The sequence below is a fragment of the Mirounga angustirostris genome, unplaced genomic scaffold (assembly GCF_029215605.1).
Source record: "Mirounga angustirostris isolate CCGP_5_RB_7025 unplaced genomic scaffold, mMirAng1.0.hap1 SCAF_15, whole genome shotgun sequence".
Lineage (NCBI taxonomy): Eukaryota > Metazoa > Chordata > Mammalia > Carnivora > Phocidae > Mirounga > Mirounga angustirostris.
In genome coordinates, this window is record NW_026991723.1 from 87,002,703 (window position 1) to 87,030,614 (window position 27,912).

At 51.4% G+C, this 27,912-nt stretch overlaps 2 protein-coding genes across 12 annotated transcripts in view; one reads left to right on the forward strand and one right to left on the reverse strand.

Annotated features, from left to right (window-relative positions):
- Positions 1-18,226, reverse strand: part of KYAT1 (kynurenine aminotransferase 1) — a 31,809-nt gene extending 13,583 nt beyond the window's left edge. For 3 of the 11 annotated variants that reach the window (XM_064580004.1, XM_045883286.3, XM_054509448.2), the window contains exons 1-2: positions 16,325-18,068; positions 15,679-15,829 (exon numbers count right to left, since the gene is read on the reverse strand). Coding sequence is in view for 4 of the 11 variants with exons in the window: in XM_064580001.1 (XP_064436071.1) it covers positions 12,927-13,110 (184 nt within the window). In the remaining 7 variants the exon portion in view is untranslated. The other 8 variants (XM_064580001.1, XM_064580000.1, XM_064580002.1 and 5 more) reach the window with 8 other exon arrangements.
- Positions 18,227-18,307: 81 nt separating this feature from the next.
- Positions 18,308-27,912, forward strand: part of LRRC8A (leucine rich repeat containing 8 VRAC subunit A) — a 28,582-nt gene continuing 18,977 nt past the window's right edge. Inside the window, exons 1-2 of the mRNA XM_045883290.3 lie at positions 18,308-18,436; positions 21,635-21,741. The gene's annotated coding sequence lies outside the window, so the exon portion shown is untranslated. The remainder of the gene's footprint in view (positions 18,437-21,634; positions 21,742-27,912) is intronic.

Here is a 27,912-nt window from a genome sequence, read left to right on the forward strand (position 1 = left end):
GCGAGAGAGGGAACACAAGCAGGGGGAGTGGGAGAGGGAGAAGCAGGCTCCCCGCAGAGCAGGGAGCCCGATGTGGGACTTGATCCCGGACCCTGGGATCATGACCTGAGCCGGAGGCAGACGCTTAACGACTGAGCCACCCAGGCGCCCCTAGAAGACAGTTTCTTAGGTATGACACCAAAAGTGCAGGTAACAAAAGAAAAAAACAGATACAATGGCCTTCACCAAAATTAAAAACTTTTGTGCCTCAAAGGACACCATCAAGAAAGTGAAAATATAAAAGTATGGGCTAAGTATTTGTGAATCATAAATCTGAATTTCCCCAAGGCAGATACATAAATGGCTAATAGGCACGTGAAAAGATGCTCAACATCCTTAGTCATTGGGCAAATGTTACTTCACACCTACTAGGATGGCTACAACAAATATCAGGGATAATTACAAGTGTTTCAAGGATACATAAAGTTTATCAGCTAGAAACTTACATGGCAAAACAAATTCTCTTTATTTTCATTTTTTAGAGGTTTTATTTATTTATTTATATTATTTATTTGCTTATTTATTTATTTATTTATTTTTTAAAAAGATTTTATTTATTCATTTGAGACACAGAGATACAGAGAGAGAGAGAGAGCAAGCATGAGCAGGGGGAGAGGCAGAGGGAGAGGGAGAAGCAGGCTCCCTGCCGAGCCAGGAGCCGGACGCGGGGCTCGATCCCAGGACCTGGAGACCGTGACCCAAGCCGAAGGCAGACACCCAACCATCTGAGCCACCCGGGTGCCCCCTCTCCTTTTTTTAGGTGTCTGACTCTTGATCTCAACTCAGGTTTCAATCTCAGGGTCTTGAGTTCAAGCCCAGCACGGAGCCTACTTAAAGAAATAATAATAATAAATTAATTAATTAAATAAATAACTTAAAAAAATTAAAATAAAGTAAAATAAAATAAAAATCACCGAGGTTAAAAAAAAAAAAAAAGGCAGTACCCTTGCGGTGGCCTCAGTAGTGTCTCTCTCTGACTGGCAGGAGCCTAACTGACTGAGGAGACGGCTGTGCTCAGAAATACATCCCAGGTCCTTAGCACTAAGACCATGCTTCCATGTGCTTTCCTGGCGGCCGGCCGGCCAGTGTCTGAAAGACAGCGAGGTAGGCTGTTGCTGGGAGACAGGGCACTCCCAAGGACTCCCATTGGTTTTGCTGAAATTTTCTTTCTTTAAAATTTTTATTTATTTTTAAAAAAGATTTTCTTTATTTATCCATGAGAGACAGAGAGAGAGAGAGAGGGAGGCAGAGGGAGAGGGAGAAGCAGGCTCCGCGCTGAGCAGGGAGCCCGATGCGATGCGGGGCTTGACCCCAGGACCCCGGGATCATGACCTGAGCCGAAGGCAGACGCTTAACCGATTGAGCCACCCAGGCGCCCTTGCTGAAATTTTCTGAGAACTGCACTGCCGTCTGAGATTTTTTCCTTCCAGCCTTCCTTTCTTCCCTCTCTCCTCCAGGGGGGTTAGATCACAGCACTGAAAAAGAGGTGAGGGTTTGGGGGCCTGGGGGGGGGGGTGCTGTCAAAGAGACCCAGTAAGCAAATGCAACATATGAGCCCTTGGATTGGTGACAAGAACAGTGAAAGTTCCTAAAGGGTATCTGTGGCACAGCGGGAGAAATCTGAATGTGGCCTGTCCATCAGAGGGCATGACGGAATCACTGGTCAATTTCTCTGGGGGTGATAACGAGGGGTGTTTATGTGGGGGGATGGCATTCTTAGGAGGCACGTGAAGCATTTGGGAGTGAAGAGTCAGGATGTCTGCAATTTGCTTTCAAAAGAGTCAGCAAAGACATTTATATACAAGGGCAGGGCAGAGAGAGGCGTTGCAAAGGCGGTGGACGTGAGCGAGGGCTGAATCTGGGGCCTAGGCAGACGTGTGGCCACTGCACGGTTCTTTCACCTTTTCTGTAGGTCTGACTTTGGCAAAACAGAAAGCTGAGAGGCAAAGGAGACAACTGAATGCAGTGCATGGGCATCTGGGATTGTGATTCCAAAAAACCGGCTATAAATGGTACCCCCCTCCCATCCTGGGCGCCCCGAGGGGCAAGCACTCAACAAAAACCCACGAAAGTGCTTACTCCTTATCAATCTCTTAGGAAAGTATGGAAAATTTGGCAACTGATTGAGCAAGCAGGGTTACAGGAGAGGGAAGAACGAGCTGAACCGGACCTCTTTGACCCGAGGATGTGGGGCTCAGAGCCAGAGATAGAGAGAGAGAGATAGAGAGCATGCACACCCTGGAGGTTGCATGTGAAGAAAACCCACCTCTACCCCCAGGGGGAACCAGAGAGAAAGAGGCTGCTTGGTTTTGAGCTAGGCACCCCAGGTTCCCCAGGTAATGGTGCTCTAGCCTCCCTGAGACCCCCCCCCTCCAAGCTTGACTACTTAGGACTTGTTAGTTCTCATTTCGGGTTTGAATCTGTGCCAGGCAGGAAAGGTTGGGTAGAGCACAGCATCCTTAGCCACTGTGTCTCAACGGTGGTCCTCGGAGAGCAGGCTGTGGGCCCCAGGGTGGGAATGCCCCCGAGCAAAGCTGCATTAGACTTGTAAATATCTAGACATCCACTGTGTGGGCTCCTTCGAGGGTCCCCAAATGTTAGGGGTGAGTCTGAGGGACAAATGTGAACATCGCGTATTGTATGATATGAAGAAATCAGTCATTTATTAGCTGTGCTAATGGTATTGGAGATTTCTTTCTTTCCTTTTAACAGTCCTTCTATTTTAGAGATATCTCTTGAAGTATTGATGACATAATATCTGGGATTTGCTTCAAAATAATCCAAAACGTTCCGGATGGTGGAAGTAGGAAGCGGATGGGGGAATAGATGAAGTAAGCCAGGCCATGGGTGGAGACTGGGGGGGGTTAGTATAGTCTACGCTCTACTTTTGTATATATTTCGAATGTTCCTCATGCCTGAGGTGGAAATCACAGCCACAACATGGAAGGAGCCTGGGCCCTTGATGGTGGAGGAACCATCAGTTAGTTATCTCTGGACTTAGTGGGGAGGAGGGGATGGATCTTGGATGGATCTTGTTCAAGCTGCTGTTATTTTGGTTTCTCTTTCATTAACAGGAAATTAGGCCTAACGGCTAAACCCTGTCCATGCCCTCAGCCCCAAACCACCAGGAGCACAGCCATGACGGAGTTGCAGTGAGGGAACGTGAATGCCAGGGCGCTCTGGGGTCTCAGTGAGAGGCTCTTCAAACTTATTATGGGATTTGGACTTTGGTGGAGTGATTTGGGGGAGGGTCCAGGGAAGCTAGATTGGTGCTTTCAGAAGCAGGGATCACTTTATGGTTGGATATCACACTAATCTTTTTTTTTTTAAAGGTTTTATTAATTCATTTAATTGAGAGAGTGCGTGTGCGCATGAGTGGGGGGAGGGGCAGAGGGAGAGGGACAAGCAGACTTCCCGCTGAGCACAGAGCCCAAAGGTGGGGCTCAATCTCAGGACCCTGAGATCGTGACCTGAGCCAAAATCAAGAGTCAGAGGCTTAACCGACTGAGCCGCCCGGGTGCCCCACAATAATCATATTTATAGGGAGGCAGGCTCAAGTGAGGCTAGCTAGAACTTGGTGGAAAAGCAGCCACCATGCGTGCCAAGAGAGGGGGGCGCTGGGTTTCCTGTGGCTTCGACAATGTTCACGTCCATCTGTGTTCAGACGTGATCGCAGAGTGGTTTTTTTTTTTTTCCTTCTGGATTTATTATGGTCACAGCGTGGCCTTGTCTGATATTGATGTTCTGTGCAACTGTTCATGTCCAACACAACACAGGTCCTATCTGTGGGTGCCAGGCCAGCTCCTGGATTCCAGAGGCTGCTTTTCTCTTCCTAAATCATCATGCTAAGAATAAAATCCAAAGTCTTTAGCATGTACTAGAAGGCCCTGTGAAATCAGATGCAAGGCCACCTGTCCCAGGTCATTTCCTGCCACTGTCCCTTTCGCTTGCTGTCCCCCCAGCCACACTCCCCATTCCTGACTACCTGTTACTTGTGGCCCTATATCCACTCTCCTTCTAGAGCAGCGTCAGCAAACTTTTTCTTTATGGGGCCAGAGTATATACTGTGGGCTTTGCAGGGCCTACAGCATCTGTCACAGCTCCTCAGCTGTACCATTGCAGGGGGGAGTCTGCTTCTCCCTCTCCCTCTGTCCTACCCCCCTGTTTGTGCTTCCTCTCTCTCTCTCTCTCAAAAAACAAAACAAAACAAACAAACAAACAAAACCCACCTTCAACAATAACAACAACAAAACGCTATATTGACAAACTCTGGTGGCAGACCAGGGTCGGACTGTGGGCCCTCCTAGCCTCTTGAATTCTCAGATGTGTCCACACTGAGCCTCCAGCAATTTGTCCATTATGTTTAGGTTTCATCCCCCTGAACTGGTCCCCGTGGAGGTTTCTGCTCCGCTAAGTCATGATTCTCTGTATCTGCTGGTTTGTCTCTCTGATTTTGGGGGCAGTGGTTTGACCCATGACGTCCCTTCTCAAATGGGTCTAAGAAGAGGTGTTGATTTTTTGGTTTGTTCAGCTTTCCGCTTGTGAGGATGGAGGGATGACTTCCAAGCTCCTTACGCACAGGACTGGAAACCGGAAGTCCAATGTAACCTGCCTGTTCATGGAATTCTATCACTACCAATAGAATGCTCTAACTTCATTATGAAGGACAAATTAAAGAGAATAATTTATAATGCATTAGTCAGGCTTGCCCACTCTAGAAGACTCTGGAAGTAGACAGCTGCTTGCACCTGCTTATAAGAAGTAAGTTCAGCCTGACCAAGGCAGCTACCCAGCTAGTCCCTCCTAAACCCTGACGCAAGCCAGCCTCTTCCCCCAGGGTCTTCCAAAGCGTCTCAGAGCACTGACAATCAGCCGTCTGTCCAAAGGTGGGGCACTTCGTCCTTATGTTCTTCAATTATCAGCTTCTCCAGAGCATCTTCTGGGGCCAGGCCCTGGCATAGGGCTGAGACTACAGTAGGGACCATGAGCTGTTGGTCCCCGGGTAGGGGTGGGGGTGGGGGGCGGAGAGGAGATGCCCCCAAGCACTCTCTCCTTCATTCATTCAGCAACTATTTCCTGACAAGTACAAAGACAGGTGTTATGGTTTGAGCTGTGTCCTCCAAAAGTGTATGTTGAAGACCCCCAGCACCTGTGAATGGAAACCTAGGGTCTTTGTAGATGTAATCCATGTAGGATGAGGTCATATTGGATTAGAGTGGACCTCAATCCAGTATGACTGGTGTCCTTCGAGGAAGGGAGAAGAGACACAGACACACAGGCGAAAGGCCATATGAAGACAGAGGCAGAGATTGGGGGCGTAGGCCATCTACAAGCCAAGGAGCTCCATGGATTGTTGGTTGGTAACACCACAAGCTAAGAGAAAAGCACGGGACAGATTCACCTCTAGAGTCTTCAGAGAAAGCATGACCCTGCTGACACCTTAATTTGGGATGTTTAGTCTCCAGAATGGTGAAAGAAAAACTTCCTGTTGTGTAAAACCACCCACATTGGGGTACTTTGTGCCAACAGCTCCTGGAAATGAATGCAATGGGCTCTGGGCACCTGCCTGGGGACCTGGGAGTTTGGGAGGGCTCCCTGGAGGATGTGGCATTGGCTCAGAGTCCCAAAGCAGGGTAAGTGCGCCTGGCAGCGAGGAAGGTGCAAAGGCCTGGGAGTGGAAGAGGGCTGGGAGATGCCAGGAGCTGAAAAGTCAGTCTGGTTAGAGTTTACACTCTAGTTTCTCAGAACTGAGTCACTTCCCAGGGGAACCCTGCAGGAAGTACTTACTCCCTGATGGCTGTAGCTAAGAACCAGAGCCTGGAACAACAGAGGGTAGTGTGATTTCTATCTGAGGAAGGACATTACACGGAGGGACATTCCACAGTGTGTCACATCGAGGGGAAGGCGTCAGTGTGCCTCAGCCTCACTCAGCCAGGGGACATGAAGTCAGTCCGTGGCCAGGTCTGAGTCCAGCGCTGGTCACAGGAGGCACCTTGTGCCTGCTGCATGTTCTAGGGGGAACAACTGTCCTGCTTGCCCAGGATTGAGGGGTTTCTTGGGACTGGGCCCATCCTGGGCAAATGGAGATGGTTGGTCTCCTCGGATTGGCCGCATGCAGGGATGGCTGCCCCTGTTCTGGGACCGATGTCCTGCTGACTCCTCCAGAGGGACCCTCTTCTGTCTCCTGACCAAAATCTGTGGATGTCCAGCAGGCTGATCCTCTCTCTGACACCCTCACCCACATCATTCCACGTCTATGAATTCTGTCCTTTCTCCTAAAGTGACTGTACCTCTTCTGCCCTAAATTACACCTTTATCATCTCACTGGATTACAGTGGTGGGAATAATATTAATGCAATCAGCGGTCAGCTCTAATCTCCTGAGTGTTTACTTTGTACCAGGCACTGCGCTAAGGACCATATATCATCGAATCCTTTTAACAGCCCGGAAAGCAGGTGCTTTCCTCACCTTCATTAACAGGCAAAGATACTGGTAATAATGATAAAATAACAACTAACACTCATAGTGAACTCCTGGAGGTTGGAGGAGGGTCTGCCTCACCCAGTGGCCAGCACAGGGCAGAAGGTCACACTCAGAAGGGAAAAGATCCCAGCTCATGACCCTCCCCTTTCCTCCGCCACAATCTCAGCCCTTCACCCACTCTGGGCACTGCATGCTCTGGGGAGAGGTGGTGCCTTGGGGTAACCAGCTCCACAGAGGGCAAAGAGAGCCCATGCTGGATGAGACTGTGTTTAACTAGTCTCACTGCCTTGGGGTTGGAGCTGGAAACCAGGAGCTGGCTTCCACTGCAGGAGACTGCCCAGGCAGGGGGTGGCTGGTGTGTGCGCCGGGGCGAGTCTTTGGGGCATGGAAGTGAGCACCACACTGTTCCATCTGTGGGGCAACTCTGTCTTACTACTGCCAAGCTCTGCACCTGCCAAGCTCTGCGCCTGCCAAGCAAGGACTGGGCCCTGAATAGTCCCCTGGGGAGAGGATTCGAACACAGACCTTGGTATCACTCAGACCTCGGCTGTGTGAGTCGAGGTAAGTCACTTCACCTCTCTCAATGTCAATTTTCCTAAGGATAAAATAAATACAAATAAGGTAACTCAGGGACTCCTGGCTGGCTCAGTCAGAAGAGCATGTAACTCTCGGTCTTGGGGTTGTGAGTTTGAGTCCCACATGAAGTGTAGCAATTACTTAAATAAATAAAAAACTATTTAAAAAAACCAAGATAATTTATGGAAAACACGTCCCTTAGTGCCTGGCACATAAAAGGTGCCCAGTAAGTGATAGATGTTCATAACAGAATGGGCACTTTATGAATACTATTGAATCACTGTAATATGACACGTGGGGCTGGATGTGTGTGAATTCACTCATGTTTGGCAGGGCTGACTTCTCTATGAGGCCTCCTCCGCAGGCATGGTGCTGAGGACCCACAATACTTTGAGGATCCCATGAAAATGTTTTAATTTTAATTTACTTTAAAATAAGGGGGGAAAAGGGGGAATGTAATAATGATGAATATATAATACTGAATCCAGCCTGCATGATATTCATTCTTTATAACACATGGTTGTAAAATGTAATTTCTATTGGGCTGCCTGGGTGGCTCAGTCTGACTTGATTTTGACTCAGGTCATGATCTCAAGGTCGTGAGATCTAGCCCGGTGTTGGGCTCTGCGCTAAGCATGGAGCCTGCTTAAGATTCGCTCTTTCCCTCTGCCCCTCACCGCCAAATATATAATTTTGACTTTTTTTTTAATGGAGAAAGGGGCCCATGAAAGTATAGTGTGACCTTGAACATAGGTAAATTTTGTGTGGTTATGATATCGTGTAAATATGAGCAGTTACACGAGCATATGCACACATCTCTGTGTCTATAAGCATGCAGGTGTAGTGGGAACAGTTTCCATAAATCTGAAGGGGAGGAAGAAGCCATGGGGGTCCCAGCCGAGGCCAGGAAGGGCACAGGTGGCCCTGCGGGTTGCTCTCATCCAGAACACCAGCAGGTGTCAAGGTGGAGCGCTCGAGAAGAAAGGGGATTGGGGGTTTGTTGTTCCGGATGCTGCCAGCAGGGGGCGCGCGGAACCAGCTCTGTCTAGACTTCCAGCTAGCTGGCCCTGGAACCCCACACATTTGGGCACAGGGCGACCCTTGCGTGGCAAGAGGGGACTGTGGCTTTATTTCATAGAGGAGGCCCACAGCGGGGAGGGTGCTGGTCCGGGCCTACCGTGCGGTGGGACTGCTGGCGTTCCAGACCAGAGTCCTCCCACTGCCTGGGCTGACCCGGGGACCTCCACAGACACCTCTCTGACAACACCTGGGGGCTCCGCAGGCTGCTTTTCCCAAGCCAAACCCACCTCCGACTCCCCTTGCCTCTCCCTCAACTTCTGGGAAGCAGGTCTTCCCTGGCCAACTGCACTATAGCCTTGAGGTCTGTCCTAAGGGTAATGGCAGTGGCCTTTTAATGACTTCACACTTTCTCTGTGCCCGGCAGCCTGCCAGCACCATACAGGTTCTATCACTTTAAAACCTACGAGAAAGGCTCCATCAAGAGGCCAAGTCACACACCCAAAGCCACAGTTAGCAAGTAGCAGAGCTGGAATTTAAACTCAGGACTCTGGGGCAGCCCTGTCGGGACCCCTCTCACTCTTGAGAGCTTTTTCTGTATCTTCACTTAATAAACTTCTATCGCTTTACTCACAAAAAAATAAATAAATAAACTCAGGACTCTGAGAGGCGCCTGGGTGCCTCAGTCAGTCCGGCATCTCCCTTCGGCTCAGGTCATGATCCCAGGGTCCTGGGATCGAGAGCCCCGTACTGGGCTCCCTGCTCCGCAGGGAGTCTGCCTCTCCCTCTCCCTCTGCCTGCCACTCGCCCTGCTTGTGCGCACGTGCACGCTCTCTCTCTCTAATAAATAAAATCTTAAAAAAAATAAACTCATGACTCTGATTTTTCAAAGCCCATACTCATTGCCACGTGGGGCAAGGGGAGGCTCTGAGCAGTGACGTGATGGCCCCTTGGGTCAGATTCCTACTTCCAGAAAGAAGCACAGATCGGGGTGGGGTGCCTGGGTGGCTCGGTCGGTTAAGCGTTTGCCTTCAGCTCAGATCATGATCCCAGGGTCCTGGGATCCAGCTGAGCCCCATGTCAGGCTCCCTGCTCAGTGGGGAGTCTTGCTTCTCACTCTTCTTCTCCCTCTGACCCTCCCCACCCCCTCCATGTTCTCTCTCTGTCTCAAATAAATAAAATCTTAAAAAAAAAAAAAAAAGAAGAAGCACAGACAAATGGATACTCAATGGCAGATACTCAATGGGAAATAAGGGATTTTGGTCCAGTCACTCACATTTTATGGATGGAGATACTGATGACCAGGGAGGGGAAATGACCAGCCCAGATTCCACCAGGACATGGTCACCTGAGTCACAGTCCTGGCATTTTTCTCATCCCTGCAGGCTGGCTCTTCCAATGGACATTATGCACCAGTCAGAGAGTAAGCTGCTACAGAAACTTTTGTTGAGTGAGAGAATGAATGTCTATTGCTCCCACCAGACAGTGAGCTCGGTCACACGAGGACTCTCCTCTGTTCATCTTTTTATCATCACCACCTGGCTCAGGGCCTGCCACATAGTAGATGCATATCTTTTCATTGCTTCAGCAAATATTTATTTATTTATTTATTTTTTTAAGATTTTATTTATTTTGAGAGAGAGAATGAGAGAGAGAGCACATGAGAGGGGGGAGCGTCAGAGGGAGAAGCAGACGCCCTGCTGAGCAGGGAGCCCGATGCGGGACTCGATCCTGGGACTCCAGGATCATGACCTGAGCTGAAGGCAGTCGCTTAACCAACTGAGCCACCCAGGCGCCTCAGCAAATATTTATTACACTTCTATTACATGCTATGCCTATGCCCTATGCTACCAGGTATATAACAGTGAATAGGATACCTTCCTTTTCTTCAAGGAGTGCACAGTCTAATGAAGGAGACGAGTAATGAGGCCATTTTAATTTAGTATGAGCCTCAATATACAAACAATTCTTATAAATCAGTAACAAAAGATCAACATCTCAACAGAAAAAAAAATGTGGGCAAGAGATATAAATTCACAAAAAAAGAAAATAGTCAATAAACTTGAAAAGAGGCCGAACCTTACTCATAATTAACAAAATGCAAATTTAAAATGAAACACCATTCTCTGCCTCTCAGCTACGTAGAGAATAAGAGATTGAGACTCACCAAATTTATACGACCATACACTAAGAGGTTATAATTCATGATCTGGGAAACACCAAGTTAGAGCATTCACTGGTGTAACTCTTGGAGGGCAACTTCACAATAACAACATACATTACTCTTTGACTTTAGAAATACTTCCTCTCTCTAGAAATTTATCTTACAGGAATATTCACACATATACACAAAGAGGTATACCTCTGGATGATTAATGCAGCATTGTGTGTGAGACCGAAAAACCTGGAAACAATCCAATGTCCATCAAGCCATCCAGGCGCCCCTATATGTCTTTTTTAAAAAGTAATCTCCAGGGGTGCCTGGGTGGCTCAGTCAATTAAGTGTCTGCCTTTGGCTCAAGTCATGATCCCAGGGTCCTGGGATCGAGCCCCACGTCGGGCTCCCTGCTCAGTGGAGAGCTTGCTTCTCTCTCTCCCTCTGCCTGCCGTTCTGCCTACTTGTGCTCTCTCTCACTCTCTCTGTCAAATAAATAAAATCTTAAAAAATAAATAAATAAATAATAAAAAATAAAAAGTAATCTCCACACCCAACATGTGGTTTGAACTCATGACCCTGAGATCAAGAGTCGCATGCTCCACTGACTGAGCCAGCCAGGTGCCCCTGGTCAACTGATTTTGACCAGGGTGCCAAAATGATTCAATGGAGGAAGAAATAGTCTTCTCAACAAATGTGCTAGGACAGCTGGGTAGCCATATACAAAAGAATGGAGTTGACCTCTATTTCACCCAATCCACAAAAATTGAAATAATCAATGACCTTGATCATATTCTTGATAATGTCCTTTGATGCACGAATTTTAATTTGTATGAAGTCCAAACATACCTTACAACCTGGCAATGTCACTCCTAGGGATATACTGAAAAGAAATGAAATGCACGTGCACACAGAAACTCGTATACGGATGTTCATAGCAACGTTATTCATAATTGTCAAGAGGTGGGAATAATCTACATGTCCCTCAATGGGTGAGTGAGTAAATTGTGGTTCCATACAATGGAATATTGTCCAGCCATTAAAAGGAACAAGGGAGGGGCGCCTGGGTGGCTCAGTCGTTAAGCGTCTGTCTTCGGCTCAGGTCATGATCCCAGGGTCCTGGGATCGAGCCCCACATCGGGCTCCCTGCTCTGCGGGAAGCCTGCTTCTCCCTCTCCCAGTCCCCCGGCCTGTGTTCCCTCTCTCGCTGTGTCTCTCTCTGTCAAATAAATAAAATCTTTAAAAAATAAAAAAAGAGATATCTGTACTCCCATGTTCATTGCAGCATTATTCACAATGGCCAAGATATGGAAACATCCTACATGTTCCTCAATGGATGGATGGATAAAGAAAATGTGGTCTGTGTACGTATACAATGGAATGTTATTCAGCCTTAAAAAAGAAGGAAAGCCTGTCATTTGCTACAACATGAATGAATCTGGAGGGTGTAATGCCTGGTGAAATAAGCCAGAGACAAATACTGTGGGGTGTCGTTTATATTTGGGATCTAAAAAAAAAAAAAAGTCGAACTCCTAGAAACAGAGTAGAATGGTGGTTGCTGGGGCCACCCGGTGAGGGGAATGGGGAGAGGTTGATAAAAGGGTACAAACTTTGTTCTAAGATGAAGTTCTGAGGACCTAGCATAGAGATAGTGACCATAGTTGATAATACCGTATTGTAGAATTTAAATTTGCTAGGAGAGGGCGCCTGAGTGGCTCAGTCTTTAAGCATCTGTCTTCAGCTCAGGTCATGGTCCCAGGGTCCTGGGATCGAGCCCTGCATTAGGCTCCTTGCTCAGCGGGAAGCCTGCTTCTCCTTCTCCCACTCCCCCTGCTTGTGTTCCCTCTCTTGCTGTCTCTCTCTCTCTGTCAAATAAATAAATAAATAAAATCTTAAAAAAAAATAAATTTGCTAGGAGAGTAGATCTTAAACGTTCTCACACACACAGAAGGTACTCTGTAAGGTGATGGGTATGTTAATTAACTTGATGGTGGGAGTCACTTCCCAATGTCTACACATATCAAATCATCACGTTGTGCACTTTACCTTAAAATTCTTTTTTTTAGAGAGGGAGGGGAGAGGCAGAGGGAGAGAGAATCTTAAGCAGCCTCCAGGCCCGGCGCGAACCCACCTCGGGGTTCGATCTCATGGCCCTGAGATCATGACCTGAGCTGAAACCAAGAGTTGGATGCTTCACCGACTGAGCCACCCAGGTGCTCCCTCAACACGTTGTAAACTGTAAATGTATGACGATTATAACTCAATAAATCTGGGGGGAAATTATCCAGAGTAGCGTGAACAGTGATTGCTTGCTTCCTTCTAGTCGCATAACTTAGGATATGGAACGAGCATCTTTTCTCAGCATTGATGAGTTAACATCCTTCTTTCTGAGTTTACATCAACTTCAAACCCTTCATCCCTTGTGCTTTCACTGTTGTGAAATATATCTGGGCGTTCCTTTGATGTGACCTCTTTGCTTGGCATCCCTTCCTCTGGGACACCTTCATCCATTTGGTTAGAACTACGTGCGTCATGTATGTTCGTCAATCTGCCTTCACTAAGTTTCTCTGGTTGCGTAGCTGGAGTTTCTGGAACAGCAAAGGATTGCTCTGTCCACATTCCCACAGCCAGTGCTTTCTTTCAACACTCCACTTACGTCCCATGCAAATTTCCCACTCTGTCTTATCGCTCTGTGCATTTCTTTGCAGCACTTTCGTCGTTGTTGGCCAATTCCCTCTTCCGATGATCCATTTTTGTAGCCTGTCGCATGGGTTTATCACTGGGAGGCAGGAGGCAACATAACTCCGAGCTTTGGTGTCTTTGTGTGAACTGAATGGCATGCACAGTGACCAATCCCTGACAGGCTTTGAAAGAAGTGATGTGATTAGTCACCGGATCACAAAGCACATCTGCTATTTCCATAGCGATCTGTGGACTAAAGAGTAGCAAGGTTCGCACTTTGTGCAATTACTCATAGTTAACAGAACACCGCAGCTGGAATCGCAACGGTGTTGTTGAGTGACTGGTGTTACTTAACCGAACCTTGGTGCCTGAAACTCATTCTGTAGTGCAAAGCAAGGACGGCTTGATTATGTATAAGGCTGTCTCTCCAGGGACACTGCTCAGTTATTAATAGTGGCTTTCCCTGGGATGGGATTGGGGTCTTATAAATTTCAATACTTTTTTTTTTTTTTAAAGATTTTATTTATTTATTTGAGAGCCAGAGACAGAGATAGTGAGTGAGAACACTGAGCGGGGAGGAGAGGGAGAAGCAGGCTCCCCACTGAGCAGGGAGCCCGATGCGGGGCTCGATCCCAGGACCCTGGGATCATGACCTGAGCCAAAGGCAGACGCTTAACCGACTGAGCCACCTAGGCACCCCAAGTTATTAAGGCTTTCTGAGAATCATCTCTGAATCGGAATAATGATTAGCACCTGCTTCATAGAGTTGTCATGAGAAGTCAATGAGAGGACACATGAAAATCACTTAGCGTGGTGCCCTGCAAAGAGTCAGTGTTCCACAGATATCATCATTGTTATTGCTATTCCTCCAATATTAGTCTGAGAAGTACCGCAGTGCGGGCAGCAAGGGGCTCTATCTCACGACCCTGAGATCACGACCTGAGCTGATATCAAGAGTTAACTGATTTAGCCAGGCAGGTGCCCCTTTTTTATTTTTAGGCTCCACGCCCAACGTAGGGCTTGAAATCATCACCCTGAGATCAAGAGTTGCACGTTCTACCACCTGAGCCAGCCAGGCACCCCTTGCTTGCTTTTGGATAGACGTCTATGCCCCTGCCTGGCATGCCTCCCAGTCCTATCTCCCTAGCAGGGCCCAGTCCCAGCTCTGCCTCCTCTCTGCCTCTGTGTCCACCTGGGCCTTCTTCTGAACTCACAGGGCAACTACTATACATCTGGCCCCTGTGCTAAATTCCCTAATCTTTAAAACAACCTACTAGGAAGGCATTATCATCCCTATCTTGGTCAGAGGAGAACAAACAAAGCTCACTCAGCTGAGAGCCCAAGCCGGGATTCAAATCCTGGTTCGCCTGTTTCCAATAGTCCATAGGCTTTCCCCGAACATCCCTTTTTCAGGAGGTGGGTGCAGCCGCCTTCATCAGCTCCCCTGCCTGCAGACCAGCAGCCCTTGGGGACCGGACATGCCCCTTCCACCCCACATGGCAGCTTGCAAGGGCAGGCAAGAGAATCTTGGCTTTGCCGACTAGCCCCATGCCATCTAAGCCAAGTCTATGCAATATGGAGAGTTGGTTTTAATGTTTCTCAAAAGGGGCACACATGGTATTTGGGGTGAGTCAGTTCTCTACTGAGCAGATCTATCTGGTGTCTGGAAGGATGTTTAGCATGCCCTGCGCTCAAAATGTCAGGTGCCCCTAGTTACTGAGAAGACACAGACCATAGTGCCTCTCGAGAAGGGGTCCGGGGAGGGGAGGACCATGCCCAGGCAAGACCAGCTTGTTACATGAACAATCCCAGAAAATGAAAGCTTGGATGTGGATAGAATGGTCCCGAGCTCCACTCTGAACCAGCTATGGGACCTTGGTCGCGCCATGCTGCAAGCTCTCTAGGCTCAGCTTCCTCGTCTGTCCAAGGGGATAACAACAATGCAGTCATTCACAGAAAGCATTCAGAACAGGTCCTGGCCCACAGGAACCTGTCAATAAGAAGCTGTTAAAACGGGGCGCCTGGGTGGCTCAGTTGAGCGTCTGCCTTTGGCTCAGGCCATGATCTCAGGGTCCTGGGATCAGCCCTGTGTTGGGCTCTCTGCTCAGCGGGGAGTCTGCTTCTCCCTCTCCCTCTGCCTCTCCCCTCTGCTTATGCTTGTTCTCTCTCTCAAATAAATAAATAAAAGATCTTAAAAAAAAAAAAACTGTTAAGATTTAAGCCGATACAGGAAAGTCTCTTGCCAGATAATGAATCCTGATTTTTCTTTCTCTTTTTCCGTCTTCCTTTCTTTTTTCAGTCTAAAACCAGAGAGTCCCTATAAGACAAATGTTTTGTGAAAACTTGAGTCAATTGTTCTGCCCCAAGGGAGGCGACAATTTGTCTGGAGAGATCTAGTAAGCACAGTGACTTACATCTAGTTTCCCTTGACTTTGGAATCGGCAAAGGAGAGAGAAATGACTTCTGGAGCCCAGACTGCAGGTATCCGGGTAAGAGGGGTGGTGGCTGGTGAGTGGAGACCCTGAGTGAGACACCTAGTAGGTAGCCCACTTCGTATTCCTCCTGGCACAGGATCCAGATCCAAAATTGAAATCTCACTCTTTAAGGCAGTTTTACACATGGGGGAAAATATATATACATTTATATACTTAATGCCTGGCAAGAACATTAAAGAGAGTCACATCTGTTTTACAGGAACTAAGGCTCAGGGCAGGGAAATGACTTACCCGAAGTCAAAGTCCCAGAAAAGCACAGAAGGGCCTCAGCAGCAAATCCAAAGCTTACACCATCGTCCAGGAATGAGGAAGTAGCATGAGCATTTGCTCATTTTTCCAAGGAGCTGGCAGCGCAATCTGGGAGTGGGATGTGGCCCCACGTCTGTTGGGACAGTACTGACAGTGATTCCTCTCTCACTGTAGCAGGAGTAACTGTGACTGGCTACAGAACTGGGGGAGGGAAGGGTCATGCCGAACTAACTAGATGTCCCAACACACTGGCAACCTGAGAACCCATGTGAGCGTAAACAGCTGGAAAGACAGGAACTACCAGTACTGACACCTGGATTCACAGGGGCAGAGTTCCTGCTTTAGCAGGTTGGCTGCCAATCTGGAGGGGGAAGGTATTCAGGGGTGGGGGTGGGGGTGTCCAGGAGGGAGGTAGGCGTGTCAGTTAAGAAGTTCCTCCTTGCTGTTAACTTTCCTGTGTTCCTTTGTCGCCCCCACCTGGATTATAAAATCCGGAAGTCCTACTCTTTGGAATTTGCACAGAAGTTAAGTGTGGCTGGAGGGTGGAAAGCCACAGATGTTGGCATGGGAAGGCATTCTCCAGGAGGAAGGAGTGATTCATGCAGATGCTAGACTGAACATTTCTAACCTGCGTATCTGCGTGGTCTCTGATCATGTCAGTTACCTTCAGGTATGAGCACACCTCTGCATGGGTCTCCAGCGCCATCATTCCTCCTTCCAGGTATCCTACACGTTTTTCAGACACAGATTAAAAGTTACCTACTTTGAGAAGCCCTCTCTGACGCCACCCGGGCTGAGCCAGATGCTCCTGCCATTGTGCTCCCAAGGTCTGAGCTTCTGCCCACCACAGAGCTCATCAGAGATGCTAACCGCTGGATTGTCTGTCACCCTCACTAGACTTCAAGGACAGGAACTGTGTGTCTGTCCTGTTCTCTACCAGATCCTCAGCCTCTGGCAGCTCAACTAGGACTGGAGGTCTCCCAAAGCATTAGTGCGGATGATCCCTGGAGGCGGAGGGAGACCCAGGAGCCCAGCAATCTCTCTCAGGTAGTGGGGGAGTCAGGCCCTGCGGGGACCTCCTTTGGGCAACTACCTTAATTTCTCTGTGCTTCACTTACTGATCCGTAAAATGGGGCTCATCTGCATGTAAAGCCCAAAGTAGGACGGAGGGGGGCACCCGTGGCCGTTGTGGTCCTGCTTGTTAGTTCCATAGGTGGGGACATGGAGGCTCAGGGAGGCATGTGCCAGGTTCACAGTCTCCAGGCTGGAAAGGGGCAAACCTTGGACTCTAGTCTGGGCTCTTGCCTCTAGTGTTCCTCTCTTCATTCTACACATCACGTTGTCTCTGGTCTGTTCGACCTGTTCAGTCAGTAAACAGCCAATCAACAGTAAACTTGGATTAGCCTGTGTGCCAGACCCCACGCTGGGTGTCATGTGGTTGATAAAAAAAAAAGCTTCTCAGTGGGAGGTGGGATAAGGAGACCCTGGCCATTGGTGTAAAACCGTCCAGGGCTCAAATTCCAGCTTCTCCCCTTCCTGGCCATGAGATATCACTAAAATCCCTAATCTCTGAGCCTTATTCCGTCCTCTAACGACAGGGGGAAATCAGACCTTCCAGCAGGAGGGCTGAACCCAGGCATTGGCTCAAGTCTTGACGGATCCGAGCCCTTACATCTTCATCATCTTATTTAAGAAATAAATTCTCCCCCCTTGCCCGGGTACCCAGGACTCCAGTTCTCCTGTCCGAGGCCACCACAGTTAACCACTTCTTGTGCACGTTACCAGACAGAGGTGCGCAAACCCGCAGACGCGCACACTCTCACACACGTTCTTTTCCACAAACTGTAGCGCCGATCAACGCGGCTCTTTTGCTCCTTTTTTTTTTTTTTTTAATCTAAGGTATCTTTGGAAGTCGTTCCATGTCAGTGCATATTGAACATTTTTCGTTTTAACGGCTGCACAGCATTCCATTGTACGGATTATTTCCTAACGTGGTTTCCGTTACTAGTGTCAGTGTGGGAATTGCGAGGACTCAGGCTCCACTGAGCGGTGTCCCGGTTCCAGCCCCGGCTCTGCCCATAAATGGCCAAGCTACCTTGGGCTTCTTCCTCCGCACAGACTATCGCGGGGGACGGGGGTGCGGGGTGTGGGTGCACAGAGGACAGCCTGGCGGGTCCCAGCGTTCGAGTGCGGGTCAGCGTCGAGCGCGCGCAATTTATCCCCGCGGGCGGCTCCAGGCTGGGTTAAAATTTCGGCGCAGCCACTCAGCGTACGAGCAGCATCAAACGCAGCGAGTATTCTGGCACAAACGAGCTCGGAACCGGTTACCATGTCCTCCGGCCTCGACACCCGGCCTCGGGGCAGCAACGCGCAGGGACCAGCTACTCACCCCCGCCTCGGCGGCTTCACCGCTTCGTCCCCCAGCGCTCCCCGAAGGTTACAGCCGCCCCTGTCCCTTTAAGGGGGCCGAGCCCGGTCTCCGCTACTTCCGCCCCAAACCAACATGGCGCGACCCGGGAGTTGAGGGTGTGAAGGCGCGAAGAGCTCCCATCAAAAAGATGGCGACGCCCTAGCCGCAGCGCTCGCGCCTGTGGTGACGTCACTTCCTGGGCGGAGGAGGCTGAGTGGTGCAGTGAGGGACAAACAAAAGGAGGCGCCGGAGGGGCGCAGCGGCCGGCGGCGGGACGGAGCGGCGGGGGTGCGGGGCTGCCTGCTGGGCGGCCGGACCGGGCGGGACCAGGTGAGCGGGTGGGGCGGGGAAAGGGGCACGAGCTGTCACTTCTCGAAACCCACTCCTACACGCCCCCGGCCAGCTGCCCGGTCCCGGGCGTCTCGGGCAGCTCGGGCTCTGCCCGCCGCGGCGGGCTCCCTGGGGGCCCCCCGCGGCAGCTCAGTTCGGCCTCCCTCCTGGCTCCCCCGTACTCCAGGTCTCCGGGGCCCCACCCTCTTCCCGGTGCCGCGGCGCGCGAGCCCCCTCCCAAGCACCCCAGTGCCTCCCTGCGCTCTACATACCGGGAGTTTCCGCCTGGTCTCCCCCAGGTCCCCTTGTCATCCCCTGGGTTCCCCCAGATCCTAACCCCTACACTCACACACTCCCCACTTCCTAGAGGTTCCACCTTGGAACCTCGCTTTTTTTTTTTTTTTTTTTTTCCGTTTTGAATGGTTTCCCCGGTTCTCTTCTCCTGGGCTCCTGGCCCACTCGACTTCCCTTGGACCCTTCCCTCCTCTTGATCGAGCGGGAACAGTGCCCTGACTTGGGGGCAGGATCCCTGGCTAAGATCTTGGGGCCCCTGTGGACTGGGGTTCCCGGGAAGACCGGTTCAGGGTCTGAGGCCCCGAGTCCTGCCCATGCCCTGTGCATCTGTACGGGCCTGAGAGCCAGATCTGATGAGGTCCGGGCTGGAGATCCAGCAAAGTTGATTCCCGGGCTGAAGGAGCATGGCCAGGGTGGTTGAGGTTCACGATGATTCTGCTTCATTTGTTGACTGTTTTTTCCCCTTGGTCTGGACTGGAGTGAACCAAGATTGGGCTGGTGCTCAGCTGATGCAACTACGGACTGCCTTTTTTGGGAAGGAGGAGAGATGGTTGGGGGGTGTCCGACACCCTTCTGATTAGGACTTGGCTGGAAGGGTGGGGCTGACCACACTCCCCTCATGCTTCTTCCCCGGCTCTATCCCATGAAGCCTTTTGAGGATGAGGTGTGAGGATGAGGAGGGAGAGAGCTTGTGAGGGAAAGGGAATTTGGGCCTAAATTGTGGAGGAGGGATTTGGTGAGTTGAAAGGCTCCCATGGGCCTCACCCACCTTTTCCATTAGGAGTTTCTTTAACCTCTCGGAGCAGACAGACCGACAGACAGACAGACTGGAGGCAGGAGGAGGAGGTCTGCTGTTGGTGACATTTCCTGTGGAGGGAATGGGGGAGTGGGAGTTTGTTCAGAGGGACTGGGCAGTGCCCGTGGCTCAGTCACACTGACATTGCCTTCATGAAGGTCAGGTCTTCCTCTGGCTTGTGAGGGGAGGCAAGGACAGATGACTTGTGCTGGCGGACTGGAGAGATGCTGGGGCATGAATGACCGGCCTCTGTCTTCCTGTGTTCCCAGTCTTAGAGGTGCTTTGGGTTCTGGTCTAATGCCCCTCTGCCTTCCAGGGTACAGAGCAGGGGCCCAAGAAATGTTTGTGACTGCCCTCCTCCCCAACTCAATGATGTGCTTTTGTACTCCATCCCTCGGGCACACCCACCAGTTTCCTCTGCAAACTTTGAGTGGCCTTTCTGGACAGAGGGGGATCCTGAGGATTGCCCCATTGGGTCAGAATTTGGGGAAGTTGCTGGGTCTTGGGTTGCTGCCTGGCTTGGGCTGGAACTCACCTGTAGGAGCTGGAGGGAAGGGATCAGCCTGGTTCCTGGCTACCTCTCCTCTGAGAGTGGAGGTGATTCCAGGTTTTCACATGGGGACACTGAGGCACGGGTTAATGGTCTAAGACCTCATGAGGAGTCAGGTGAGATAGGTGTGGGGCCCTAGAGCCCAGCACACCATCTCTCCATCCCTCGATCCTTTAGTCATTCATTCGTCCATTCATCCACTGAGCCATTCTTTAGTAGGTGCCTGGCCTGGACCAAGAATGATGCTAGAGAACACAGTCCCTGGCCTCCTCTGAGCTGCAGTCTGGGAGGAGAGGCATGCAGGAAAACACTGACACAGTGGCCAGCATAATAATAGAAATATTACAGAGGAAGAAGGCCTTAGCTCTGGGTGAATATGTTGGGGGTGGTCAGTGTGTATTTCCTGGAAGAGGGAGGACTAGAAGCATCAGTGACAGGAGTCCCAAGGCCTGAGTTCTGGTTCAGGCTGTGCCATGGGCAGGTGACTGGGCTACCCAGCCTGAGTGGGGACCCCGTCCTTGAGGAGCACAGGGTGGGGGTAGAGTCTGGCTTAGTGGCCTCTCCGGTCTATACAGCTCTAGGTGCTTTACTGCTAGTTGCCGTCACCCTGTGTGGGTTTACTAGGTTATTGACCTATCTCTCCTCAAGGCTGGGGACTGTCTTCTGCTTCTTTCCTCCCAGCGCGATGCCTAGCACTGAGTAGGTGCATGAAATGCTTACTGGTAAACGTGGTTAAAAGGCTCCACAGTGCCTCCCAGAGCCATTCAGGTCCCTTTGTCTGCCCGTGCACTCCCCACCTGCACTCCCTCCTTCCTCTTAACTCCTGCTTATCCTTTGGCCTTTCCCCGGTGGCTGAGCCACCATCCCAACTCCTAGTGGTTTAGATACTCCCCGCCCCCACCCCTACTGTGGTCTAATCACACTTCTCTCCCCACCCTGCTGACTTGTCCTTTTGAGTCTTGTGAATGGTTCTGAGCAGAGTGCCTGGGAGGTAGTAGATGCTCACTAAATGCTCCCTGACTAATAGGGGCTGGTTGGATTTTGTGTTTGAGTCAAACTCGTGTGTCTGGGCTGAGGCTATGTTTTTGCCTGGACCCAGCTCGCCCCACTGTGGCTCCTGTCCAGCCATCTCCCACCTCCAGTCCGAGATCTAGTCAGAGTGAACCACTCAGCATTGTCTAGATGTCATGTTCTCTCCCTTCCAGGCAAACTTGTGCTGTTTCTTATGCCTGGAATGCTCTTTCTCCAGCTTCTTCTCTTCCTCAGGAGTGAACTCAGGCAACACCTTTTCCAGGGAGCCTTCTCTCACCCCACTAGTCTGGGTCTAGTGCTTCTTCCATGTCCTGTAGCTGCCAGGTACGCCCAGTGGAGCCCTGGGCTCCGCACAGCCAACGGTAATTGTTGGCATTTCCCAGTAGCCTGTCTGGTTCTCTCTTGTCACTCCAAGAGCCCAGCCCAGGGCCTGGCACTGAGCAAGCACTCAGAAAATGTTGGCAGCACAGCAGGTAACTCTGATAGTCACACATCCCTGCTGACAGTAGTTCTTACTTCCTCGTAGGGAGGCGGCTTCCATGGAGCGAGAGGAATGCCAAGACCCTGCCCAGACAGACGTGGGCCAGCCTCAGCACCGACAGCCAACACGCAGATAGCAGAGCCGTCCGCGGGGTAAGGACTGGGCCCCTCTCCCTCCAGGCCAGCCTCCAGTCAGGTGCCTTTCCCAGCTTAGGGGGCAAAGGGCAGTATCCATCTCTGCAGTCCTTTACTCTTCTTACTATAGATCCGGGGCATCTAGGGCAAAGGTGGCAGGAGACAGAAAGCTTCTTCCTTCTCCCGACTCAGTGGCCGGCGGAGGAGGATGTGGCTGCTGGACTTCGAATGCCAATGTTAGGTTTCATTGTGCACCTCTGTTCTTTGCTCTCTCAGCGCAGATCTTGTCCGTCTGATCTGACCACATTTCCCAAGGTGTGTTCCGTGGAACACCAGTTTCTGTGGTCACAGTGGTTGGATAACCCTGGGAAACAAGTTGTCCCTGCTGCAGGACTTCTCAGCCTTGACTGCATCGGAGTGAGCTTGAGGAGGCTCGGAGGGGGAGCCAGCATGTTGTGTGTCCCCATGCTTATTTGATCACGTGGACACCATTGGGCACCAGGGTTCCTTGGCCTGCACTTTGGAAACCAGTTCCCAAAGGCAGGAGAGTGCACTGGTTAAGGACCCAGACTTCATAGTCAGACCCGGGTTTGAGGCCTCGCTGTCATGTGTTCAGTGAGGGACTGTTGGCCAGTCACCCTACCTCTCTGAGCCTCAGTTTCCTTAGCTGTAAAAAGGCAATAATTTTAGCACCTTACCTCCCTGTAGGGTATTTTGAAGATTAAATATGTTGATAGAGGGAAGGCACTTAGCAGAGTATGTCCCAGGACGTGTTCCATAACCTGAGTGGCATTGGATGGACTACTTTATAATTTATAAAACACACCCTTATCAATGATTTCCTCTGGCCATTTGAGGAAACTCAGGCAGTGGCCTTTGTCCCTTATTTACAGATGTGGAAACTGAGGTTCAGAGGGAGGAAGCAGCTTGCCCAAGAGTTCAGGAAGGAAGGAGGGATGTGGGACTGGAACCAGATCCTAGAATCCCAGGTCACGGTCCTTTGTTCTCTGCCCGAGGCCTCCCTGCATCTACCTGTCACCTCGGCTTTTGGTTAAGGAAGACCTGGCCCTCCCCAGCCAGAATTTTAAAAGAAATAGTAATTTTTTTTTTTTTTTTGGTAATTACCAATATAGCCGTTTTATAATGTTTTGGTTTTGATGTCATGGAAAGCGAAAGTCTCCTGTAATCCCCATCTCCAGAGATATGAATGGGGAGGAGTGTATTATTCCACATGTATTATTACTGTTTGCTTATTTTTCCCATGTCAAGTCTTGTTAGGGCTGCTGGTTCGCAGTTTGCTCCCGTTTCATTTCTGGGCTCCCCCAGGACCCCTTTCCCAGGCAAGGGTGGATCTGCATGTGAGCCCCGTCGGCACACTCCTGTTGCCCCCTCCTCACCATTCCGGGGTTTGGAGCTATCTGTGAGGGCGTTTACAGCAGCACAGGGGGGGTTAGGAAATGCCTGGTGTGTGATTTTGTTGACTCTCCTGTTTATTGGGACAAGGTCAGCAAACCCCAGCCCTCCCCTGCTGGAGTTTCCTGTTGGTTTTGAGGAACTCTGCCTCCCTGACAGGAGAGGGGAGGCCTGAGCTGAGGTCTCTCTGGCCAGGGATGAGCAGGAAGCAGCAGGTCCTACTTATCTGAGATCAGAATTCCTCCTCCATGCCAGGGACAGCTTGGAGGGAACGGCATGGGCCGGCCTGAGAGGCTTCAGCCTCCGCTATCTGCCTAGGGCAGGGGCCAGGTTGGGAGTTGGGAGCGACACGCGTGAGTTGCTATGTTGCCTGAGTATGGCCCTGACTCATTTACCCTGGCAGTTCCCCGGGGACGTCTTGGTCCCTTTGGAATGCTCCTTTCAGGTTTTTTTTAAGATTTTGTTTTTAAGTAATCTCTACACCCAACATGGTGCTCGAACTCACTACCCCAAGATCAGACATCACATGCTCCACCAACTGAGCTAGCCAGGCGTGCCCCTCTCCTTTCAGGTGTTTTTTTTAAGATTTTTTTATTTATTCATTGAGAGAGACAGAGCGAGAGCATTAGGAGGGGAAGGGAGAGGCCGAGGGAGAGGGGGAAGCAGCCTCCCTGCTGAGCAGGGAGCCCGACATGGGGCTCGATCCCGGGACCCTGGGATCATGACTTGAGCCGAAGGCAGGTGCCTCACCGACTGAGCCACCCAGGCGCCCCTCCTTTTGGGTTGTAACCTTGAGGGTGGGCAGGTGAGGAGAAGGCTGCCCTGTGATCTGGGTCTAAAGCTGCTCTGTTGGGGCAGGAGGGATTTCAGGCCTGACCACCAGGTTTTGTGGTCTGGCAGGGTCGAGCTGGGAACGAGGCGTCCTTACCTGGTGGCCTCGTTGGGCTCACTGGCCTGTCTTCCTCACCTGTGTTTCTTCCTCCTGTTCTTTCCCTGCAGTCTCTTTTTCTTCTCGCTCGAGACGCTTCTGGCCCCAGGAGTTGGCCTCTCCACCTTCTCCCTCCTCCTAGCAGCGGGGCCTTCATGTCCCCGGTCGTCGTCAGCGGCCACAGTCCGAGCACTGGGCGGGCGGTGTGCCGGGTCACTGCATACACATGGTGGCTCTCCTCTGTGAGGTGGTTCCACCGTTTCACAGGCTCAAGGCCAAGGCTTGGAGGGACGAGGGCTCTTGCTGCGGGTGGCAAAGCTGGGACTTGAAGCTGGATCTGTTTACCTTGGCAGCCTATGCTCTTTCTGCCCCACCTTCTGTTTTCCTTTTCCAGGTTCTCAGGCTCGGAGGCACTTCAGAGCTGCCCAGGGGCTTGCTTACAATGCTGGGTTCCCTGGGACCCCCCAGCACACACCTGCAGAGCCCGAGCCGGGGGTGGGGTTGGGGGGCAGGGATCTGTATTTTGAGGATGCTCCCTGGCTGGTGCGAGGCTGGTGGTCGGTCTGCAGACCGTGCCAGGAGACGCTGAGCAGGGTGACGCTTTCAGCCCTGGTCCCCGCTGTGGCCAGGGAGTCCCTGTGATTAGCCCTTAGTGTAGAAGCAGGGCCGAGCTCTCCTCAGGACCGGGGGTTCTAGTGACTTCCCAGTACATGTGGGGGGTTGACCATCCCTCCTTAAGGATGTGTGGGACTGAGGTTTCTAGAACGGCTTTTACTCCCAGCCACAAACATTCCCTGCTATCTTTCCCAGTGCGTTCCTACTGCATCGCGTAGCAAGTTCTATGTTTAACTGTCTCTTGAGGGCCTAAAACCTCAAAGTTAAATGGACTGCTGCCGTATAGCCTGCCTGGAGCGACGTTCCACTGGAGGAAAAGAGGCTGTAAAATTCCACAGCCCTCATGTGCCACCTGGACACCTTCAGAGGCGCCGCCACCAAACTCACGCCCTCTGACAGGATTGGCTATTGACAGATGTGCTGGGCAGGGGCTGGGCACACGGGGATCCTGCCCTTCACTCCTTTCCCCTGGCACCCTGCGTCACGATCTCTGGGGGCAGCCCCCCTCCAGCCCAGAGAGCCGGGCCATAGGCAGCCCACCTTAGCCTCAGTCCCGGTCCCCTGGGGTCTCAGCAGATGTGTCTGCAGCCTCCCGTGGGTGCTCCTGCCCCCATTCCATAACTGGTCCAGGCACGCAGTGCTGGTGCTCATAGCAGACCGAGGCCCCTCTGCCCCCAGGGCCCAGATGTGGCACCTGGCTTGTGGGCCCAGACCCAACAGAGTGGGGCTCCCTTCTAGAGTTTCCTTAAAGCTATCCCCGAGATACCAGAGGCATTTGAGTATATTCTGCTAGGATTCCCTGTAACGGCCTTGATTCCACATACCCCTCAGTGAAGGGGTCTTGTCCTAGCAAGCATTTGCGGGGTTCTGGGTGCTCAGGTAGGGCCCGGGAGACCTGCTTGCCTTTGAGGCAGATTGGCACAATGGAAAGTCAGCCCTGTGGGGATCTGTCCCAGCACCTTCTAGCTCTGTGGCCTTGGGCAGGTCATTTAACCTCTCTCCCATAAAGGGACGGGTGAAACCTGGCAGCCGTAACAAGAACAGCAGCTACTACGGCGGTCCTAAATACATGGCAGGCACTGGGCCAGACCTTTCCATGGACTCTGTTATTCAGTCTTTGCTACAAGGCATGACCATTTTACAGATGAGGAAACCAGAGCCCTGGGAGGTAAGGTGACTTTCCCAAGGTCACCCACTGGTGAAGTGACGGGCAGCTGAGGCACAGGAAGTGCTGGGTGGGCGAGGGGGCGGCTTGGGCCTCCAGCCTGGCCTGCTGCTCTGTGGGCTTGGATGGGAGCCCTCGGTGGTGTCCCTCACCTGTCACCCTTCACCCGTCAGGTAGGCCACAGCCTTGCAAGATTGCCTGAGGACGGACCTGTTTGGGAGGCCCAGCCCAAATGCGAGAGCAGTTTGGAAATGAAACTTGCGCCTTCCCCCTCTTGCCCTGACTGCCTCCCCTCTTCCTTTCCTGGGAAGTGAGGGTGTGCCTTTCTCTGCGGGGTGAGTGCCCAGCCGGGCAGTGCCCCCAGCTGCTGCTGACTCACCCCAAGTGGGTGTGGGGGCCTGGAGGGCAATGCCCTGCTCTTGAGCAGGTTGGGGCTGTGTGCCCTGAAGATGAGGTGAGAACTTTCTTCCCAGTCCTGGCTCTGGGACCAGAGGAGGCCCAGGGGTGCTGACCGAGGAGCAGATTCGCAGGCCCGGAGCCTTTCCGGGGCAGGGCCCCTGACCCACTGTCTTCCTCAGGCCTCTGGAGAATGGCTCTTCTCCCTTCCCTGGGAGAGCGTTAGAAGGACAGACTGCCTTCCCAAGTGTGGTACAAGGAGGGGCGCCAGCCTCCTGCCTCCCCTCTTGCCTGGGAAGCTTGCCCAGCATCTCTGTTTGGGCTTTAACAAAAGACTCTCTGTGCCCTGTTTATCCGCAGCCCAGCCTGCCTGCCATGCCTCGAGTGTGAAAGCCAAAGGTCTGCAGGCTGACGTGGGGGCTGGAGCATGCTTGGGTGGTCCCCCTCTGGGCTGGAGTGGGCAGCGGGTCATTTCTTTGACTCCCTTCCCCTTCTGGAGGAAGCATCAGGGGGAAATCAACAGTGTCGAGGGATACCTAAGGGGTGGTTCTGAGAGCAAATCGCCAACTCTCTACCTCCATCCTTTACTGGGGTCCTGAGCCTGGCGGGGGCTCCAGAAGTTCAAGGCTCTTGAGTGTGGCCTGTGTGACAGGTCAGGTCCTGGAGGGCTCCAGGTGGTCTGGTCTGTGCTTGGAGGTGCCTGTCCTTGTGGCTCAGCCCTCACCTGGGTGTCTTCCCCCACTGAGCTCCGGGAGGGTTTTCTGTGATGGCAGGTGGGTTGTAACCATAGTGCACCTTCCTCTGGGCCACAGGCAGGATACGTTATGTCATTTAAGTAGTCACAAGAAGCCTCTGAGGTAGGTTTGGCAATATTCCCATTTTGCAGTTGAGGTGACTGAGGCTCAGAGCAAAGGTCGTTTGTCCCCAGGGTCTGAGCTTACCCAGCCTGGGTGCTCCTTCCCTACAGTGAGGACGGCGTCCCGTGGAGTGTCTGTCACCCGGGTGGGGCAGGCAGGGCAGCCTCACCTTCTCCTAACTCAGTAGATGGCAGGTCCTTCTCATAAACTTTTACAATCCTCTGAAATCACACAGTGAGAAAAGTCTTTTCTCCCCAGGTACTTTTCCTACTCATCAAAGTACCAAACTTCAGTGATAGAAGAGTGTGTCGTATGGACAACCAGCTACAGTCTTACCCACCCTCAGACTTACCTACGTATAGTTCTCTGTATAGCTTTCCAGATTTTTCGATGCATACAGCAATAAGCTACTGATATGATTTTTTTGGAAGAAGAATGAGATCATGCTTCTCTTCTCCTAATTTCATTACATTGCGGCCTGATCCCCATAACTGGAAAATTAAAAATCGTCCCCATTTTTAAGTATGGCTTCAGGAGCATTAAAACCATCACGTCAGGGGCGCCTGGGTGGCTCAGTTGTTGGGCGTCTGCCTTCGGCTCAGGTCGTGGTCCCGGGGTCCTGGGATCGAGCCCCGCTTCGGGCTCCCTGCTCCACGGGGGGCCTGCTTCTCCCTCTCCCACTCCCCCTGCTTGTGTTTCCCCTCTCGCTGTGTCTCTCTCTGTCGAGTAAGTAAAATCTTAAAAAAAAAACCCGTCACATCAAGGTGCAGCCACCAGTGATTTCCAGAATTTGTGCTCATCTTGCACACAAATCG